Source organism: Giraffa tippelskirchi, chromosome 11 (genome assembly GCF_054371585.1).
Source record: "Giraffa tippelskirchi isolate mGirTip1 chromosome 11, T2T-mGirTip1v1.2.pri, whole genome shotgun sequence".
Classification (NCBI taxonomy): Eukaryota; Metazoa; Chordata; class Mammalia; order Artiodactyla; family Giraffidae; genus Giraffa; species Giraffa tippelskirchi.
This window is the reverse complement of record NC_137285.1, coordinates 108,273,519-108,294,136: the sequence shown is the minus strand read 5'-3', so window position 1 is coordinate 108,294,136 and position 20,618 is coordinate 108,273,519. Positions and strand designations below refer to the sequence as shown.

Here is a 20,618-nt window from a genome sequence, read left to right as displayed (position 1 = left end):
GGAAATGAACATCTAGTTGGCATCTATTCTTCACTAGATTCTAAGCTAAGGTTTTGGGGTTTCCTTGGTGGCTCAGTGGTAAAGAATCTATCTGCAAGTGCAGGAGTCAGGAGTTTGATCCCTGGGTCAGGAAGATCCCCTGAAGGAGGAAATGGCAACCCACTCCAGTATTCTTGCTTGGAGAATCCCATGGACAGAGTAGCCTGGCAGGCTACAGTCCATGGGGTTGCAAAGAGTCGAACATGACTTAGCGACTAAAACAACAACAACAATTTGTTTTAAAACAGTATTTCATTTAACTGTCAAATGAAATCTACCAAAAGAACAACTCTGATTGCACAAATGGGGAACTAGGGGCTCAGGTGAATTAATAATTTGCCAAGTTATGTGGAGATTAGGTGATGGGAAATTTAGAAATGGCCAAGTACATGACTTCCACTGAACCCTGCTCACTAGAAATTGAGCTAAAAGCTTGCATTTTCCACAATAATCCACAGTTGGTAGGAAACTTAACCCAGAAGGTTCTCATCCGAAGTGGTATGTTTGAGCTCTTTCTTAGGCCCTGATAACTCATAAGTTCTAGAGGGACAGGACATCCTCATCTTGAGAATGTGTTGGTTCCTAAGCTTTGAATACATTTCTCCATTTCCTAGTCCAGTGTACAAACCCTATTCTGTTTATGGTATTTGAAAACAGTACTAATCGTACCTCAGAACCTAACTGTAATGTAACCTAAGCATATAATGATGTTTTGGTGGAAAAATAAGTTACTTATGATCCCAGGAACACATTTCTTCTTAATACAGTAAAACTGGGGATTATCCCAGCTCCAAACAACTAGTAGTGGTCTCCATGGCCTGGGCAAGAATTAGGACAGAGGACATGAAGGGGGGTCAGACAAGGAGCTCAAGGAGCCCTTGAGTAGGGGTGTGGGAAGGGGTGGCAGTAAGGACCCTGGGTTGTGAGCAAGTTGAAGACCTGGGCTGCGTGGGCTCTTGAGTGGGGGCTGTGGCAGTGGGTGGAGGTGTTTCATGTCCATCAAACTCTGAGGTCCTCTCTCAGGAGGACACAGCAAGCCGGTCCTCCTTTCCTTCTCGGTAATATAGAACTGTCGTTCTAGTCCGCTTTCCCTTGTTCTCTTTAAGGCCGCCCTTTCCTTTTTTTCTGAGGCTCCCACGTGAGCTTTTAGCTCACAACCCTCTATTCCTGGTGTGCTCCACATCTATCTGCTCTGCACGACATAGCAAGAACAGTCTTTCTAAAAAGACTAAGCTGAATATAGTAAAGTTACAGGATATAAAATTAACACACAGAAATCCCTTGCATTCCTATACACTAACAATGAGAAAACAAAGAGAAATTAAGGAAACAATTCCATTCACCACTTCAATGAAAAGAATAAAATAATTAGGAATAAAGCTACCTAAAGAAACAAAGGACCTATATATATAGAAAACTATAAAACACTGATGAAAGAAATCAAAGATGACACAAATAGATGGAGAAATATACCATGTTCATGGATCGGAAGAATCAATATAGTGAAAATGAGTATACTACCCAAAGCGATCTATAGATTCAATGCAATCCCTATCAAGCTACCAATGGTATTTTTCAGAGAACTAGAACAAATAATTTCACAATTTGTATGGAAATACAAAAGAACCTCAAATAGTTAAAGCAATCTTGAGAAAGAAGAATGGAACTGGAGGAATCAACCTGCCTGACTTCAGGCTATACTACAATGCTACAGTCATCAAGACAGTATGGTACTGGCACAAAGACAGAAATATAGATCAATGGAACAAAATAGAAAGCCCAGAGGTAAATCCACGCACCTATGGACCCCTTATCTTTGACAAAGGAGGCAAGAATATACAATAGAGAAAAGACAATCTCTTTAACAAGTGGTGCTGGGAAAACTGGTCAACCACTTGTAAAAGAATGAAACTAGAACACTTTCTAACACCACACACAAAAATAAACTCAAAATGGATTAAAGATCTAAATGTAAGACCAGAAACTATAAAACTCCTAGAGGAAAACAGGCAAAACACTCTCTGACGTAAATCATAGCAGGATCCTCTATGACCCACCTCCCAGAGTAATGAAAATAAAAGCAAAAATAAACAAATGGGACCTAATTAAACTTAAAAGCTTTTGCACAATGAAGGAAAGTATAAGCAAGGTGAAAAGACAGCCTTCAGAATGGGAGAAAATAATAGCAAATGAAACAACTGACAAAGAATTAATCTCAAAAATATACGAGCAACTCCTGCAGCTCAATTCCAGAAAAATAAGTGACCCAATCAAAAAATGGGCCAAAATACTAAACAGACATTTCTCCAAAGAAGACATACAGATGGCTAACAAACACATGAAAGGATGCTCAACATCACTCATTATCAGAGAAATGCAAATCAAAAACCACAATGAAGTACCATCTCATACTGGTCAGAATGGCTGCTATCAAAAAGTCTACAAACAATAAATGCTGGAGAGGGTGCAGAGAAAAAGGAACCCTCTTACACTGTTGGTGGGAATGCAAACTAGTACAGCCAGTATGGAGAACAGTGTGGAGATTCTTTAAAAAACTGAAATAGAACTGCCACATGACCCAGCAATCCCACTGCTGGGCATACACACTGAGGAAACCAAAACTGGAAGAGACACGTGTACCCCAGTGTTCATCACAGCACTGTTTACAATAGCCAGGACATGGAAGCAACCTAGATGTCCATCGGCAGACGAATGGATAAGAAAGCTGTGGTACATATACACAATGGAATATTACTCAGCTATTAAAAAGAATGCATTTGAATCAGTTCTAATGAGGTGGATGAAACTGGAGCCTATTATACAGAGTGAAGTAAGTCAGAAAGAAAAACACCAATATAGTATATTAATGCATATATATGGAATTTAGAAAGATGGTAACAATGACCCTATATGTGAGACAGCCAAAGAGACACAGATGTAAAAAACAGACTTTTGGACTCTCTGGGAGAAGGCGAGGGTGGGATGATTTGAGAGAATAGCATTGAAACATGTATATTATCATATGTGAAATAGATCGCCAGTCCAGGTTTGATGCATGAGACAGGGTGCTCAGGGCTGGTGCACTGGGATGACTGTGAGGGATGGGGTGGGGAGGGAGGTGGGAGCGGGGTTCAGGATGGGGAACACATGTACACCCGTGGCTGATTCATGTGAATGTATGGCAAAAACCACCACAATATTGTAAAGTAATTAGCCTCCAATTAAAACAAATTAAAAATAAATAAATAAATAAAAAGGAATGTTAGTAGGAACTAGCTCTCTACTACAGAGGCTAAGAATAAGGTTCTAAATCTGATGACTGCTAACCAGAAAACCACCTTCAGTTCTGTCATCACATGCTTTAGTGTTTCCATGTAAACTGCTGACTAAGGGGAAAGAGCCATTTAAACTACTAGCTATCTGTTAATCCATAAATCATCTGATGAACACATACACATTCTGGCCAAAAATGAGCAGCTAATGTGTCAGGGGACTCACTGTAATTTCTTTGCAAGATCCTCATTTGATCAGTATCAGTGTCTGAACTGACACTTAATTTTGTGTCTGTATCTTTTCACTTACCTACACACCAGAAAACAGACTAATGAGCAATGAAATGATCAAAAGCACAATAAAACAGAAGAGAAATAAAGCCCTCAATTAACCACCCATGACTGAAATTCCTCATATTTAACTGTAAAGCATATTATCCCTGTTCCTGATATTGAATCTGATAAAGTATTTGAAGCAGGACTAGGCATAGAATAGTTACTTGGGAAATATAACTCATTAATAATAAATGGAGGACAGAAAAACATGAGCATAGAGAAAGAATAAATGAAAGCCTGGTTTTTACAGAGACCTTTATTTTCATTGAAAAGTATTTCTTCCCTCTGAACTCAAGAAATGCTAAGGGTGCATACCATTCTAATTAAAAACTGTCACCTTATTTGAATGTCTTTGACATGAAACTTCATTCCTATCTTTTGATGTCTTGTGACTATACCCAAATTTTTCACCCTAGCCCTTTTTGTCTCATCTCTTCTTTTCAGTTGTTTTATTAACCTTCTGGTTATAAAAGTAATGCATTCTCAGTTCCAAAAAAAAAAAAAAAAATCAGAGAATATGAACAATTACGAACAGAAAATAGAGGTCAATGTTAATCCCACAAAAATAAAAGTAAAAAGGCTAATTGTGGTTAAAATTCTTCAGTGCCTCCCGCCAACCCGCACCTCTACCCTCCAGCCTAGAGATTAGAGCCCTCCTTCCACCAATGACAAGCAAGATACTGGCATACCTACCCACCCCCCCAACTCCCTGACCTATTTCTCTACTGTCATCTCTCAACACTCAGGTTTCCCAGTTTGAGTAACTGTGCTGTGTTTGGTCGCTCAGTCGTGTCTGACTCTTTGCAACCCCATGGACTGTCGCCTACCAGGCTCCTCTGTCCATGGGATTCTCCAGGCAACAATTCTGTAGTGGGTTGCCATGCCCACTTCTTTACCGTCTGAGCCACCAGGGGAGCCCCAGTTTGAGTGACAGCAGCCTTGAGATGCTTCAGTTCCGAGCATGCTTTGTGTTCTCGCGCGCTTCAGAACATTTGCTCACGCTGGTCCCTCTGCCTGAAATGCTTTCAGTCTTTCTTCTTCTGTTAATTCGTGAACCTCCCCTCAGACACCTCAAGATCACCCATGAAACTCTGCTTGACCCCCAGGGGGGGATGTGTGCCCCCTCGGTGCTCCTCTGTGTTCACCTTGCATCTCTCGTTTTTATTTCAATATGATACGAAGCCACGTGTCTGCGTTCCTTCCCCAGTTCCAGGTAATTGTCCGTCCACTCCTGCTGCTCCTTCACTGTACATCCCCCAGCACCTGACACCGGTGCCTGGAAGGAATTCAACACACATGTGTTGAGTTGAACTGAGGGTGGCTCCCTAAATCTACCCGAGAGGGGACGCTCCCCTGGACCCAGACTCTTGTGCCCCAGCTGCTGAGTGTCGTCTTCCGTGGCTCACAGTCGAGTCCGTCCCTAAGAACTGCCCTCACCCAGATGGAGTAGCCCAAGGTTACTACCAAAGTAACAAAGTAGTAGCCCGAAGTAGCCGTGCCCAAAGTTACTACCCTTCCCCACAGACAGGCAACAGCTAGTGGCTGATCCGTGTCAGGGAACAGCCGGTGCCTTGCCTCTGAAGGGCCATCCCAACTTCAGAACCCTCCTGGGCTTGGCTGAAGCTTCCGCTTTGAGCCTCAAAGCTGCCACCTCTCCTCGCCCTGCCTGCTCCCTCCCTTCCAGGGGTGCTTCTGGAGGAGGGCTCCAGCTCACAAATCTCCATTTCAGAGTCTGTTCCTGGGAGGGCCCATCCACTACAGGCCTATTGCTTCCAGCCAAGTCTTTCCCTGTTGCCCCTTAAAGCATTTTGCAGCTTTTCCCTTACCATTTGACACTAGAAACAAGTGGTCTCTCCTGAGGAGTTTTTATTGTTTGGAACAGTGGAGAAACACAAAGGACATAAAGACTCCTTCATTTCTTCCTGGAAACCTTCCTTTTTTGCCTCCCACCCCCATTTCCTTTATTTAGCAAAGCAGACCTGATGGGAAAGACTTCAGTGGCACAAAGGTGCTAATGATGGTGAATCTTTTTGTTGTTGTTTTAAAAATATTTTCATTGGAGGATAATTACTTTACAATATTATATTGGTTTCTGCCATACATCATCATGAATCAGCCAAAGGTATACGTATGTCCCCTCCCTCTTGAACCTCCCTCCCACCCCACCCCCCACCCCATGGTGAATCTTATAGTATTGAGTTATAGTAAACACAGAACTCAGTAAAGCAGACATTTCAGAAGAAAAGTGCAGTCTTTGGCTGTCCTGGGTGTTTTACTGCGGGAGCTGAGGTTGAGATGAGAGCCAAGGAAGAGTTCTTAGGGGATGGGAGCAGGAAGAAGAGAAAGAGGAGGAAGAGGAGCATCCCTATTCCAGGCCTATGATGAAGGGAATGAAAATCAAGGACCATGCGTATTATCAAAATGAAAGTTTAAGTAAGATGCTGTTATTACCTTAATGCTGCTTCTTTTCCTATGCTTTTTCCCCTTTTCCAGTTGAAACAGATAGCTTTCAGAATTGCTGCGGCTGATTTTCACTTGGTTTCTTTGGCTTCTCTCTGAACTGAGTTGGGATTCACTCTCCACCCTTGACAGTATGGGTGGAAGGGTGAGGCCGGGTGAGGCCCCTTCATGGGGCTGCACCTCTGTCAGCTGCAGCAGGGCCTGCTGATGCTGCTCCATTATCTGGGAGAGCCGGGAATCTGGGGAAACCTTAGCAGGTTGTTCCTCAGAGGAAGGATGGAATTTCCTTAAAGGAAAAACAAAAAAAGCACAAATCTGTTAAAATGTAGATACATAAGACTTAGCATAAAAGTCTTTATGCACCATTGATTTACTGTATTTACTACTCTCAAAGAACCCACCACCAACGCGGGAGACATAAGAGATGCAGGTTCCATCCTTGGATTGGGAAGATCCCCTGGAGGAGGACATGGCAACCCACTCCAGTATTCTTGCCTGGAGAATCCCATGGACAGAGGAGCCTGGCAGGCTATAGTCCATGGTGTTGCAAAGAGTTGGACTTGACTGAAGTGACTTAACATGTATGACAATCAAATTAATGTCCTTTAGTTTAATCTTTTCATAATTATATTATTCATAATATCATCCTATTTTTTTCTTTAGGATATTCTAGCTCTTAGAACTTTCATTTACTGCATTCAGAATAGAAAAAACATCATTCTGAAAAATCAAAGGCCTTTCCACCACAAAATACCTGGATGTGGTGGATTACATTAAACAAATATCCTCTTAATTATACAATTGAATTTGTAAGAGAGATGGGGAATCTTCAAAGACCACAAACTAAACAGGAACTAAAACTAAAGCAGATTTTGGATGAGCCAAAGCTATAGCTTTCTTTGAGGGAATTTTGAACCTAAGTCCTTGCATTTGACCATTTAACTCTGATATTAGATATGTCATACCTTGGCCTTGTGTAGGGCAGGGAATCAGAAGTGAGATACCTACATTAAGGCTCTCACCCTTGAAGATCCCCTTCTCTAGGGGATCTTCCTGACTAAGGGATCGAACCCAGGTCTCCTGCATTGCAGGCAGATTCTTTACTATCTGAGCCACCAGGGAAGCCCTAAAAAACTCATTCACCAGCCTTGAGAAACAACAGAGCAAGACTATCTTTGTCTAGGCTCTGAACTAGAAGAAGAAAAAAAATTCTCTGGGAATTTGGGGCAATATTTGGGGTTCAAATTTACCTTACCTACATAATCATGGAACTCCAACACCAAGAAATTAACATAAAAATGATACTAGAGGAAGGATACCTCTGTAGGTGGCAGAAGCAGATACAGAAGTTCTCTGGAAGAATGCAAATCAAAATGACAATGAGCTACTACCTTACATCAATCAGAAAGGCCATCATTAAAAAGTCTACAAATAAGAAATGCTGGAGAGAGTGTGGAGAAAAGGGAAGCCGCCTACATTGTTGGTGGGAATGTAAATTGGTACAGCCACTATGGAGAACAGTACAGAGATTGCTCAAAAAACTAAATATAAAGTTGCCATATGACACAGCAATCCCACTCCTGGGCGTATCTCCAGACAAAAGTATAATTTGAAAAGATACTATGCATCCCTATGTTTATAGAAGCAGTATCTACAGTAGCCAAGACATGGAAACAACCTAAATGTTCATCAACAGATGAATGGATAAAGAAGATTGGTATATATACACAACAGAATATTACTCAGCCATAAAAATGAAATAATGCCATTTGCAGCTATATGGATAGACCTGGAGATTATCATACTAAATGAAGTAAGTCAGAAAGAGATAGACAAATACCATATGACTTAATATGTGGAATCTAAAATATGACACAAATGAACTTATCGATGAAACAGGAACAGACTCACAGACATAGAGAACAGACTTGTGGTTGCCAAGGGGTGGGGGGAGGGTTGGATTGGGAGTTTGGGACTAGCAGATGCAAACTATTATATGTGTTAGTTGCACTCAGTCATGTCTGACTCTTTGCAACCCCGTGAACTGTAGCCTGCCAGGCTCCTCTGTCCATAGCATTCTCCAGCAAGAATACTGGAGAGGGTTGCCATTTCTCCAGGGGATCTTCCCAACTCAGGTCTCCCATATTCCAGGAAGATCTTCCCAACTCAGGTCTCCCATATTCCAGGAAGATCTTTACCATCTAAGCCACCAGGGAAGGCCGAAACTATTGTATACAGAATGGATAAAAAACATTATATATCATAAGTAACTATATTCAGTATCCTGTAATAAATTACAGTGGAAAAGAGTATGAAATAAAAGTTCTCTGGAAGGCTACATCCCCACTGAAACCTGCCTAGGTGTCTACAGATAATATGGCTATACATAAGTTCACAATCCAAAATTTTAGAACATGTAAGGAAATAACCTACCAAATAAGAGAGCCCAGATACACATGCACACTCACACACAAAGCAGTAGTAGATTTCTAAGAATTTAGGATAGCTGAATGTTAGAAAGCATTTGTAAGCAACTATGTGTGTAATGATTAAAGACAAAATAAGAAATAAAAACTCAGAAATATATTCTGAAAAAGGAACAGGAAGGTTTTAATCAGAACCATACAGAAATTCTAGACATGAAAAGCACCATTACTGAAATTTACAACTCAATGGACACATTAAAGACCATATTGGACACAGCCAGAGACTTATAAACAGGAAATTTCTCAGAAAGAAGCACAGAGAGAGAGGAGATGGGAAATAAGAAACAGTTAAAAAGACATGGAGTCTAGAATAAGAGGATCAAATATATATCTATTGTGTGTTCCTGAAGGGAAAATAGAGCAAATTTGGGAGACATAGTATTCAAAGGGAAAATGTGTGATGATTTTCCAGAATTTATGAAAAAGATGAACCTTCAGATTTAGGAAGCCCAGAAAAGTCACAAGCAAGATTATAAATTTCAAACTAAATACGTCATAATGAAATTTGAAAACACAAAAAATAAAGGAGAGACCTCAAAACCAACAAGAGAATAAAAGACAAAAAGAATGATAATTACATTGATAAAAGTCTTTTCAAAGAAATACAGAAGCCAGAAAATAAGAAAAACGGTGTTTTCAAAGAGTTTAATTCTTTACTAAGTTAAACAGTAATTTAAGAGAATGAAGTAAAGGAATTTCAGGTAAGTTTATCAGTGAAATGTACTTGCTGACACAACTTCTAAAGGATCTACTTGAGGAAGGAAGAGTGAAATGGAAGAAAGATGGGAAGCAAAGATGTTAATAAACAATCGATCAAATCTAAAACAGCCTGGACTCTATCCAGCAATAATAAAACAGCAATTAGGAGATATAAGATGCTGAATGAAAAGAATATGTATGACACAAAGGATGACTGGATTAGAACAATCCAATGATTTTGAATATGTCTGCAGGATAATAGAAATATTAATTTAACACTAGACTAGTTAAGTATGTAAGTTTAAAAAAAGAGAATAGAAAATATACATTTCCAGATCAGTAGAGGGGAAAGTAACAAAGTTCTATCAGTTCAATAGATAATATTTTTTAAAAAAGATGATATTAGAAAAAAGGGTGGTTAGGACAAATTAAGATAGTGGAAATAAACTCAAGATTTGAGTATCCCCAAAAATGTAAGTAGTCTAAAGTTTAAAATCTGCCCACAAACAACAACAAAAGAAAGGCCAAACAAAAAAACACATGTGAACTAAATAGATTTACTGAAAAGTTCTATGAAACTTTCCAGTAACAGATCCAATTGTATATCCCAGAGGATGTGAAATGAGGGAATTATTCTAAGGCTAGTATAATCTTGGTATAATTGATAACACATCCAGACAAGGCCAGTGACGGATTGGAGAATTTTAAGCCAGTCTCACTTCCTACATGTGAATGTTAAATCCTAAATAGCATTCACAAATCAAATCAAGCAGTTTATTAAAATAGTATGACAAGTTGGGATTGTCCTAGGAATAAAAGTTTGGTGGAATGTTAGAAAATCTGTTAATACCTTTAGTCACATTAAACAATTAAAGAAAAATTTTCAACTGATGCAGAAAAAGTATTTGATAACATTAAGCAACTATTTATGATAGATCTTTGCAAAAAATAGAAATAGGACGTTTCCTCTATATCTCACTAAGTACTAAAATTTAAATATTTTAATGGCAAAATATTAGCAGCACTCCCTCTAAAGTCAGGGGAAAAAAGACAAAAATGCCTGCTGTCTATCATTATCTCTTCTAGGAAGTGAATTCTAAATCTTGTTAAATGTACATTCCACACCTCCAAGTGGAGCACTGAAATCTTCTGATTAATTCATATATGTTAAAATTGTCTCTCTACTTTGAAAATAAGCTCCTTGAGGGTTCCCATGCATTATACTACTTTTGTATCTTCTATAACATTTTAGTCCTATATTCAGTTGTATCGGGTGTAATAAATACATTTGATTGAATGACATCAAGAAATCCTCCTTGATTTTAAAAATAACTTTTCATTTTTCTAATTACAGAAGTAATACATACACATTGTAGGGAATTTGGACAGCTCAGAATATATAAAGAAGAAATTAAAAATAATCCCAAACTCTTTTGCCAGAGATAAACACTATTGACCTTTTGGTGCATTTTCCATCTTCTGTGTACATTTTAACACGTAGGTGAAGCTCATACTCTTTTAGGTAAAATTTTGTACCTCACTACTTTCTTTCTATAAGGACTTCCCAGGTGACTCAGTGGTGAAGAATCCACCTGGCAATGCAGGAGATGAGGGTTTCATCCCTGAGTGGGGAAGATACCCTGGAGGAGGAAATGGCTGCCCACTCCAGTATTCTTGCCTGGGGAATCCCATGAACAGAGGAGCCTAGTGGGCTACTGTCCATGGGGTCGCCAAGAGTCAGACACGACTTAGCAGCTAAACAACAATAACAACATTTTCTCCCTATAGAAGCATAATTTTAAAGGGTGTGTTGTTTTTCAGTCACTAAGTCATGTCTGACTCTTGGCGACCCCATGGACAGTAGCATGCGAGGCTCCTCTGTTCATGGGATTCCCCAGGCAAGAATACTGGAGTGGGCAGCTATTCCCTTCTCCAGAGGATAATGAAGGTGAAACCTTTACAGTCTGAGCTACCAAGGAAGCCCATTTAAATGATTAACACGATATTTAATATTATAATTTACTTAAACATTTCTTTATTCAATTATTGTCATTTCTGTAAATGGTGATATTTTTGCACATACATAAATTTTTCTGCATTTAGACTATTTTCTTAAGATTTACCATTACAGGGTTGGAGATAATTTGTTTCCTCCAAATATTACTTGCAATTGTCAAGATATACTGTATCTTTTTTTTGTTTTTTTAACTGTATCTTTTTTGGTAGGGTCCCTCTGTCCTTCTCCCCCTAGTCTCTGGTTTAACTGCAGTGGAAAAGCTAGAGACAGGGAAGAAGAAAAGAAATACATGAAAAGTGGACTATTTTAGGTAGAAGGCCAGAGCCAAGGATGTCCGTTAGGTGAATTTCTCCTCTTGCCCAACCACTGTCATGAACCCAGCCCTCTTCCCTCCATCCCATCGTCCCTCTTCTAGCCTCTCATTTCTCCAGAAAACCACCTGAGAACAGGGAATTCTTACCATAGTATTTCTAAGTTCTTATACTTTGTTTCTGTATAAGCCAGTTTGGGTTGCTTCTTCTTTTTGGTTGATGCTTGCATGTGTATGTTAGAAACAGACTGAGAGCCTTTCTGGCTGCGGGATGCGAATTTCTTGGTAAGTTCATGAAGGTAGTTCAAGTGCATATCGGATAGAGTGTCGATGTGTAGCTGCTGGTAGGAAAACCTTTTCTCTTCTTGGTCATTGTGTCCTCTTTCTCTATTAGTGTTTATCACCGGGTAATATCCGGCAGGACTTTTATGTAATACTTTGTCAGAAACCTGGTGTGGTGGAGCAAATTTATTGGAGGTTACTTTGGGATCCTGGCTTCTCAGTACACTTGAGTATTGTAAATCATCGTTCGTGGCATTCATAATCACAGCTGTTTCCTGTGTTACTTCAGTATCAACAGGCTTATTTGGGTTTTGCTGATGTCTGGAAGTGTTATTCTGGTTTCCTTGACTGTCAACCAGCTCTTCAGTCACCAAAGACTTCGGGCCATGCTGGTGTTTATGCTGTTTTCGAATCTTGTGCTTGGCTGGTCTTCTGGGAGGTTGCTGGCCATTGGCTGTTTCTGAAGATTGACCTCTGGGTCCATTGCTTGACTTTGCATTTTCATATTGAGACCAGTGTTCCTGGTAATCCTAAAAAGATATTTTTTGTTAATGTGAAGTTAAAAGATGGAATTTAATGTAAAGTTAAAAGACAAAAATTTTAGTGTTTCTCAAACTGGGAGTTTTGAGACTTCTGGGAAGGTGATCATGAGATTGAAAGGAGATAAAGAGAATGCAGGGGGCTTTCCTTACTTCAGGCAATGAGAGGATGATTAGCTGAGAGCTTCCTCTTGGCAATTTCAGATTATGAATTTTCTAGAAAAAAAATACCTTAGAAGGGGCATTATATTAAGGGCAAGTCTTTGAATTAAAATGTTGTAAAATGAAGTATTACCACATAGGGGGAGAAAGCAGCTTTTTTCTCTAAAGAGCTGCATACAGAGGAAGTGCAAATCAGCATCAAAATATGCACATTAGTCTTAACTAAGATAAATATTAAAAATCTTAACCAGAAAGAACATCAACGATTTGCTTTACCTACCAAATACAAGTTTAGTATGAAATACAATTCACATTATCAGATCTTAGTCATATAGGTCAGAAGCCAGAAATGACCTCTTCACCAGATGAAACAAATTAGATTTTATTCAGAGGATTATAAAAGAGTCTGCATGGTGATGGGACATCTGTGAAACCACAAGGGTTGTTTTGCTTCTGTTCCTTAATATAGCCTGTACTTAGGCAATCAAACATCTGGGGGAAATATTTCAATTTCAGAGCAGTCTTTATGCTTTCCAAAGTCTTGTAACAACACAATGTACTCCTAGTATAATAGATACACTATGTAACTATATTGCACTAAGCCATTTAGACATATTTCCCAAGGAATAAAGCACTCATTACTTTGTGAAAAACTAGCTGAGTTAAGAGGCCTTTGGAAAGAATGATTATATGCTTACTGAAAACAGTCAGAGGACCATATTCCTCCATGCACTGTATAACTGCGACATATTTCTTCCTATCTGAACACACATATAAAAAGCCTCTGTGGCCTGTATCTATATGCCAAGTTAATCGAAAAAGTGCAAGTTACCCAGATTGTTTGAGAAAAAAAAAACAAACCTTGAAATGAAAAAATCATGTTTTTGCTCAAATTGTTTGTTTTAGGGATATTTCATTTTTCTGATATAATTGCCAAGACTCCTATATAATATACTACTACTGTATAATACTACTCTTGTATAATGTCATTTAGTGCCATTCTATTTCTCATGATATCTCATTATAATAAGGTTGAGATTATTGAATTTAAAATAGTAATATACAATATTACTTCTTATATCAGATTTTCATATAAGAATGACTTACAATTTGAAACTTAGAGTAAGTTCTCCTTAGCCTTTGAACTTTCTGGAAGATTGGCCAGGTTCTGATTAGCTCCTTAAAGTTTTTACCTGCAGTGTCCAAAAAAGAAAAACTTCCTTTTCTGTATTTCAGTTAAAAGGGTCCTTCCTTCCATGCAGTATACTGAGCTGCATGGACAAAACGTGGGCAAGGAGGCTCTGCCAATACACAGGCTAAGAATATCCTTGCTTGTAATGCATCCAGAAGAAAATTATTTTACAGTCTTACAGGTGTATTCTTGAAACACAGTGGCTCTTTTTATGGTTGTCATCACTGTTCTTGAAGGTCAAAAAAGATCCACCTTTGCTATGATCTATAGATATTTACTGATGCTGATGTTATTCTTTTCAATATTTGTTCAGCCCTTTTTGTTGACTTTTAATGTTGTGTCAATTTCTGCTGTATAGCAAAATGATTCATATACATATATATGTTCTTTTAAATATCCTTTTCCATTTTTGTTTATCACAAGAATATAGTTACCTGTATTATATAGTGTAAGACCTTGCTGTTTATCCAATCTATATATAATAGTTTGCATCTGCTAATCCCAAATTCCCAATCCATTCCTCCTCCACTCCTCCTCCCTCTTGGCAACCACAAGTCTATTCTCTATGTTTGTAAGTCTGTTTCTGTTTCATAGATAAGTTCATTTGTGACATATTTTAAATTCCACATGTGAGTGGTATCAAATGGTATCTGTCTTCCTGACTTACTTCACTTAGTATGCTAATCTCTAGGTCCATCCATGTTTGTTCAACTTTTTAACTGCTGGAAAAATAAGTGACCAGGAGTTCTTTTTCTGCTGCCATCTGACTGTACTTGGTCCAGTTCTCTCTCTCATTTCCACCAATGAGAAATGACTCGAAGTCATTCCACCAATGAGTACCAGACCAGAAGTCTTGGCTTACCACTTGGTCTTAATCATGTTACACCTTTTCTTCTGACAATTCAGATGACAGTAGTGCTCTTCACAGGGTGCTTTGTCAACAAGGCCAAGGACTCATCATTTCGTGAGAAACTTCAATTGTCTCAAGTGTTAAATCTGCTATTCACATAAATGTGAGTGCCCAGTGATGGTATTTCAGTCTCCGGAAAGAAAGACATTTAGGGGCTGGATGTGATTTGTCTCACCTTCCGAGCAGCCTACTTGAGATCTGTGGTTTACTAAAGATGTATTACCTACAATTGAGGCATCAGGTGTCACTCTTTAGGGCCAGACCTGAGTTCCCTGAAGTTAATATACAAAGCCATTCTCAGGCTATTTAATCTCCATCAGCACTGAAATCCTCTGTTGCATCCCCCTCTCCCTGGGATTCTTTTGTTATCAACACTCACAATCAGTCCGGACTACACGCACTCAGAATAACTGCTTAATGGCAGTGGGTTTTTCCAGCACACACAGAGCAGAGTCCTGTGGCCGGGGCATTAGCACCAGAGTCTCCTGATGCCTGATGCTGGGATGATAGTTTCTTAGTAAGATCTGTACTCAGTTACTAATGCTCCTCCATATTGTGCCATCCAAGGGAAGTTTGCCCCCAGCCCTGAGAAAGGCAGCAGCTGACTGTCTCTTTCATGACTTTCCTGTTTACATGACATAAGCAGAGGGGAGAATGCACACTTTGATCTCAGTAAAAGCGAAATGTTCATCTGCTTTAAAACAAAAGCCATTCTTGTCTTGTTCTCAACCACCCTGATCAACCCTAGAGTCCTGAGGGTTGTGCCTGGACTCCAAGATTAGCCCTGAATTTTGTGTTGTGTTTTTTATTTTTAATTGGAGGATAATTGCTTTACAGTGTTGTGTTGGTTTCTGCTGTACAACATCGCAAATCAATCATAACTATACATATGTCTGTCGCCTCCCTCCCACCCCACTGCTCATCCTGCCCCTCTAGGTCATCACAGAGCACCAGGCTGGGCCCCCTGTGTTCTGCCTGTGTAGCTATCTATTTTACACAGGGTAGTCTACAAATGTCAGTGCTACTTTCTCAATTTGTTCCACCCTCTCCTTCCCCCAGAGAAGGCAATGGCACCCCACTCCAGTACTCTTGCCTGGAAAATCCCATGGACGGAGAAGCCTGGTAGGCTACAGTCCATGGGGTTGCTAAGAGTCGGACACGACTGAGCGACTTCACTTTCACTTTTCCCTTTCATGCACTGGAGAAGGAAATGGCAACCCACTCCAGTATTCTTGCCTGGAGAATCCCAGGGACGGGGGAGCCTGGTGGGCTGCCGTCTATGGGGTCGCACAGAGTTGGACACGACTGAAGCGACTTAGCAGCAGCAGCTCCTTCCCCCACTGTGTCCACAGGTCCATTCTCTACATCTCTTCTCCAATTGTGCTGTGTTTCTTAACAACAAAATACACATTCTTTGAGTCCAGGTTATACATTCCATCCGATAATATTAATAAAATTAGAGACGACATTAACTGACTCTAATTTTCTGTGTTTGGATGAACAAATGCATCATAGTTCTGTTCAAAGCACTGGAGGCAAAACCCAACGAGTAGCTCTTTGGAAAGGTAGAAAGATAACTTAGGATGGGATTACGAGAACTTTGACGTTGATAAGTCAAAGTTGCTACATATCTTTCACTCTATCATTTCTTATCTAGAGAGGCAAGAGTTATTTTATTTAGAGACAAGAAGGAAAACATCCTATTTCATCCTTTTGAAGCCTTCCTTAACTGGGGAACGTTCGTCTTTTCCTTTTGACCACATGCTTCTCTCCTGGGAAGAATCTTCTGCAGGTGGGAGTGTGCCCTCTTACACTGGCCCTCTGGGCTCCGACTCTTAGCTAAGTACTCTGTACACTTCTGAGTACACAATAGAAATGGGATCTGGAAAAGATTCACAGAGCACAAAATGATTGAGGACAATAGGACCTCATGGACAAGTAAAGGGCAATGGATTACTCGAAATAAAGATCTCAAGTATGGATAAGGCACTTACACAGAAAATGATGAGAATGACCATCAGTTCTTGGTATTTTTAAAGTGAAAATACACAGGCTTAAATGGTCTTAGGGACCTTGTTTCCAGCATATCACCTTTCTTTTTCTGGTCCTGTATCTCTAGTTTCTTATCCTTTCTAGCATGTGAAAGTGAAAGTGTTAGTCACTCAGTCATGTCCAACTCTCTGTGACCCCATGGACTATAGCCTGCCAGGCTCCTCTGTCCATGGAATTCTCCAGGCAAGAATACTGGAGTGGGTTGCCATTCCCTTCTTCAGGGGATCTTCCCAACCCAGGAATCGAACTCAGGTCTTCTGAATTGTGGGCAGATTCTTTACCGTCTGAGCCACCAGGGAAGCACACAGGTAAATTTAAAGCTCTTCTATTAAAAAAAAAGGAAAAATTCCTTACTTGATCTCATTCTCTGGTTAAACTTCATCTCTTCAGTGGGGGTGGTGGGATAAATTGGGATTGACATATATACTACTATCTATAAAACAGATGACTCATTTTGAGAACCTACTGTATAGTACAGGGAACTCTACTCAATGCTCTGTGGTGTCCTAAATGGGAAGGAAACCCAAAAAAAGAGGGGATATATGTATACATATAGCTGATTCACTTTACAGTAGAAACTAACACAACATTGTCAAGCAACTATTGTTGTTGTTCAGTCACTAAGTCAAGTCCAACTCTGTGACCCCATGGACTATAACACGTCGGGCTTCCCTGTCCTTCACATCTCCCGGAGTTTGCTCAGACTCATGTCCATTGAGTTGGTGATGTTACCTAAACATTTCATCCTCTGCTGCCCTCTTCTCCTTTTGCCTTCAATTTTTCCCAGCATCAGTGTCTTTTCCAATGAGTCAGCTCTTTGCAACAGGTGGCCAAAGTACTGGAGCTTCAGCATCAGTCCTACCAATGAATATTCAGCGTTGATTCTTTTAGGATTGACTGGTTTGACCTTGCAGTCCAAGGGACTCTCAAGAGTCTTCACCAGCACCGCAATTCAAAAGAATCAATTCTTTGGCACTCATCCTTCTTTATGGTCCAACTCTCACATCTGTACATGACTACTGGAAAAGCCATAGCTTTGACTATACAGATCTTTGTCGGCAAAGTTGTCTATACTATATATATATAAAAAAGCAACTACTCCAGTAAAAATTAAAAAACAAACAAAAAATCCCCAAACATCTCATCTCGTAATCCATAGCCAAGCATATTAAAATGCAGGTTGGTCTTCATCTTCCCCGCTCTCATCCTGACCCCTATGCACTGCAGGTGAACCCTTACTCTCACCGCCCCAGTGAAACTGCTCTGCTCAGGCCACCGATGACCTCCTAGTTGCTAAATCCTGTGGTACCACTTTCTTTAACTTTATGTTTTTTCACACTTACACTAGTATTTCAAACTTACAGAAAAAAATGTCAAGAATAGCACAGAGAACTCCCAGATATCCTCACTGATGCACTTTTTAACATTTTGCCACGTTTCATCATTCTCTCTTGCTCCCTCTCACATGCGTAGACAGACACACAAATATACATTCTGTCATTTAAACTATTATTGCTGGTCCCATCATCACTTAGTTGGACTGAATATTTTGAGACTTGCATCTATGAGTTGGATACATTCCTCCCTTTTCATGGCACAGGTACACAGGCTTCTCAATGTGGTGGCTTTTCTTGCTGAGAGGCACAGGCTCTAGAAGTGCAGGCTTCAGTAGCTGCAGCTCCTGGGCTCACGAACACAGGCTCAGTAGTTGTGGCACGAGTTTAGTTGCCAAAAATCTTTTAATTGAGATAGAAAGCCTTTCCTGGCCCCTAGCTAGCCTGCCCAACCTCTGTCCCCTCCTCATACTTTCCCCTTTAGTCACTGAACTCCAGGTAAAACTCTCAGGGCAGCCTAGATTCCCCCCTCCCCCTTTCATTCCTCTGCTCTCCTTTGTCTGCTTGGCATGTTTTGACTCATCCTTCCAGGGTCAGCTTAGATTCCATGTCTTTTCAAGAGGCTTTTGCCATCTTTTTAGGGCAGAATTAGGTGCTCTTTTAGTTATACTGCATTTTATGCCGACTTTCATATTACTGCATTCTGATGACTGCGTAACTGTTTTGAGCTCCTTAAGCATAGGAACCATTTTTAAAAGGGTCTTTTGTTAAGTTTTATTTGTATTTTTTTCCTAAAGAGTTTTAAAAGATCCATGTCTTTGGGGCCAGGCACCTGAAAGCTGGTGGTTGGAACATAGTAGGTATTCAATAATTATTTATTGTCTGAATTATTTTGATTTCACATAGAGGTATCTCTTGTTAGTAAGAGTTACTCATGGTTAGAGTAGGTTTACTAAAAGATGTGTAGATTCTTTGAAAGTCATCTTTTAAGAAAAAGATTTCAAATGAGGCCCGTTTTCACTTAAGATTCACTAAATGACCTATAAATGGTTTTCTAATCCACTATTGGGCTTCCTGGGTGGCGCAGTGGTAAAAAATCTGTTTGCCAATGCAGGAGACGCAGGCAACGTGGGTTTGATCTCTGGGTGGGAAGATCCGCCAGAGAAGGAACTGGCAACCCACTCCAGTATTCTTGCCTGGAAAATCCCATGGACAGGGGAGCCTGGTGGGCTACAGTCCATGGGATCGCAAAGAGTGATACATGACTGAGTGACTGAGTACACCATTAAATATTGAGCATCAGCTTTGGGCAAAGCAATGTCCTAGGAAGTGGAGAGAAAAATTCATACAAAATTAATACAATGCTAAGGCTCAAGGAACTTAGAGTATAGCTGGTACAAAAGAAACACAGACAGCAGCTAATGGGACAAAGGTCAAACAGGGTAAACCCTGGAGGAGTGGTCCTGACCACAGGCATGACAGGATGCCGTGGGAGAGGCAGGAGGAGGAGGGGAACCAGAGCAAAGGCAATGGAGCTGGGTAATTGAAGAGAAGAAAGAAAGGCCTCCTGGGGACGTTCCTGGCAGTCCAGTGGTTAAGACACCGCAGTTTCAATTCATGGGGCATGGGTTCAGTCGCTGGTCGGGGTACTAAGATCCCATGTGCTGTGGGGCCAAAGGGAAAAAAATAAGGAAGGCAGCCTGGAAGTTTGTACATTGAGTGTCCAGAAAGCGTGTTGGGTGCAGCGGGCAGCTAGGAAATCCATTCTGAATAAAGAAAGGGAAACATTCTTTGGGCCGCACTGTGTGGCCATCTTTCTAGGTCCAACAACTTGAGATGTTTTGCTCCTTATTGTCTTTACTCAGGAGTGGGTTAGAACCGAATGAATCTAGAACATTCAGAGAACATCAACAGCTTTCTTTTTGCTTTCTTCTGATTTTTTTGTTTACAAAGTTTTTGTTTTTTTTTTTTTTGTCTCTGCCTAGGGTCATGCCATGCATTAAGCACCCTGATTTTACCTTGATTCTTTTATCATTGGCTGAGATGCCTACAATTTTTCATAGTGACAAGTGTGAAAACTAGAGGTTGTGACAATCTTACATGCTTCAAGTGTGTTTTCCATAGTAATTTAACTAGAGATAAATGATCTTAGATTCATAGCTTTTGCAGCGGGGATGGACCTTGTAGTTCATTTCTTTTTCTGCAACTCTGAAAGTAGCCTGGAGGCCACTGTGGTAGGAAAAAAAAAAGATGATTTGAGCTGTCCCTCTTCTCTAATATTTCTGAAACTGGAATGAGCTTTCTTCTTCTTCTTCTTTTTTTCCCCTGCATTACCTAACATGTGGGATTGTAGTTCTCTGCCCAGGGGTTGAACCCACGTCCCCTGCATTGAAAGCACAGAGTCTTAACCACTGTACCACCAGGGAATTCCCTGGAATGAGCTTTATTCTTATTATTGCTTTTCCACTGAACATAGTTCTAACTAGTGATGTCAACAGGCTCTATAGGCTGGATGATTTCAAAGGGCT

At 40.1% G+C, this 20,618-nt stretch overlaps 1 protein-coding gene across 50 annotated transcripts in view; it reads right to left on the bottom strand.

Moving 5' to 3' along the window:
* The window catches only part of JHY (junctional cadherin complex regulator), an 89,029-nt gene that overhangs the window by 23,185 nt on the left and 45,226 nt on the right, over positions 1-20,618 (bottom strand). For all 50 annotated transcript variants that reach the window (XM_081541362.1, XM_081541375.1, XM_081541385.1 and 47 more), the window contains 2 exons: positions 11,770-12,431; positions 6,099-6,393 (listed from right to left, as the gene is read on the bottom strand). In XM_081541362.1, coding sequence (XP_081397488.1) covers positions 6,099-6,393; positions 11,770-12,431 — 957 coding nt within the window. The remainder of the gene's footprint in view (positions 1-6,098; positions 6,394-11,769; positions 12,432-20,618) is intronic.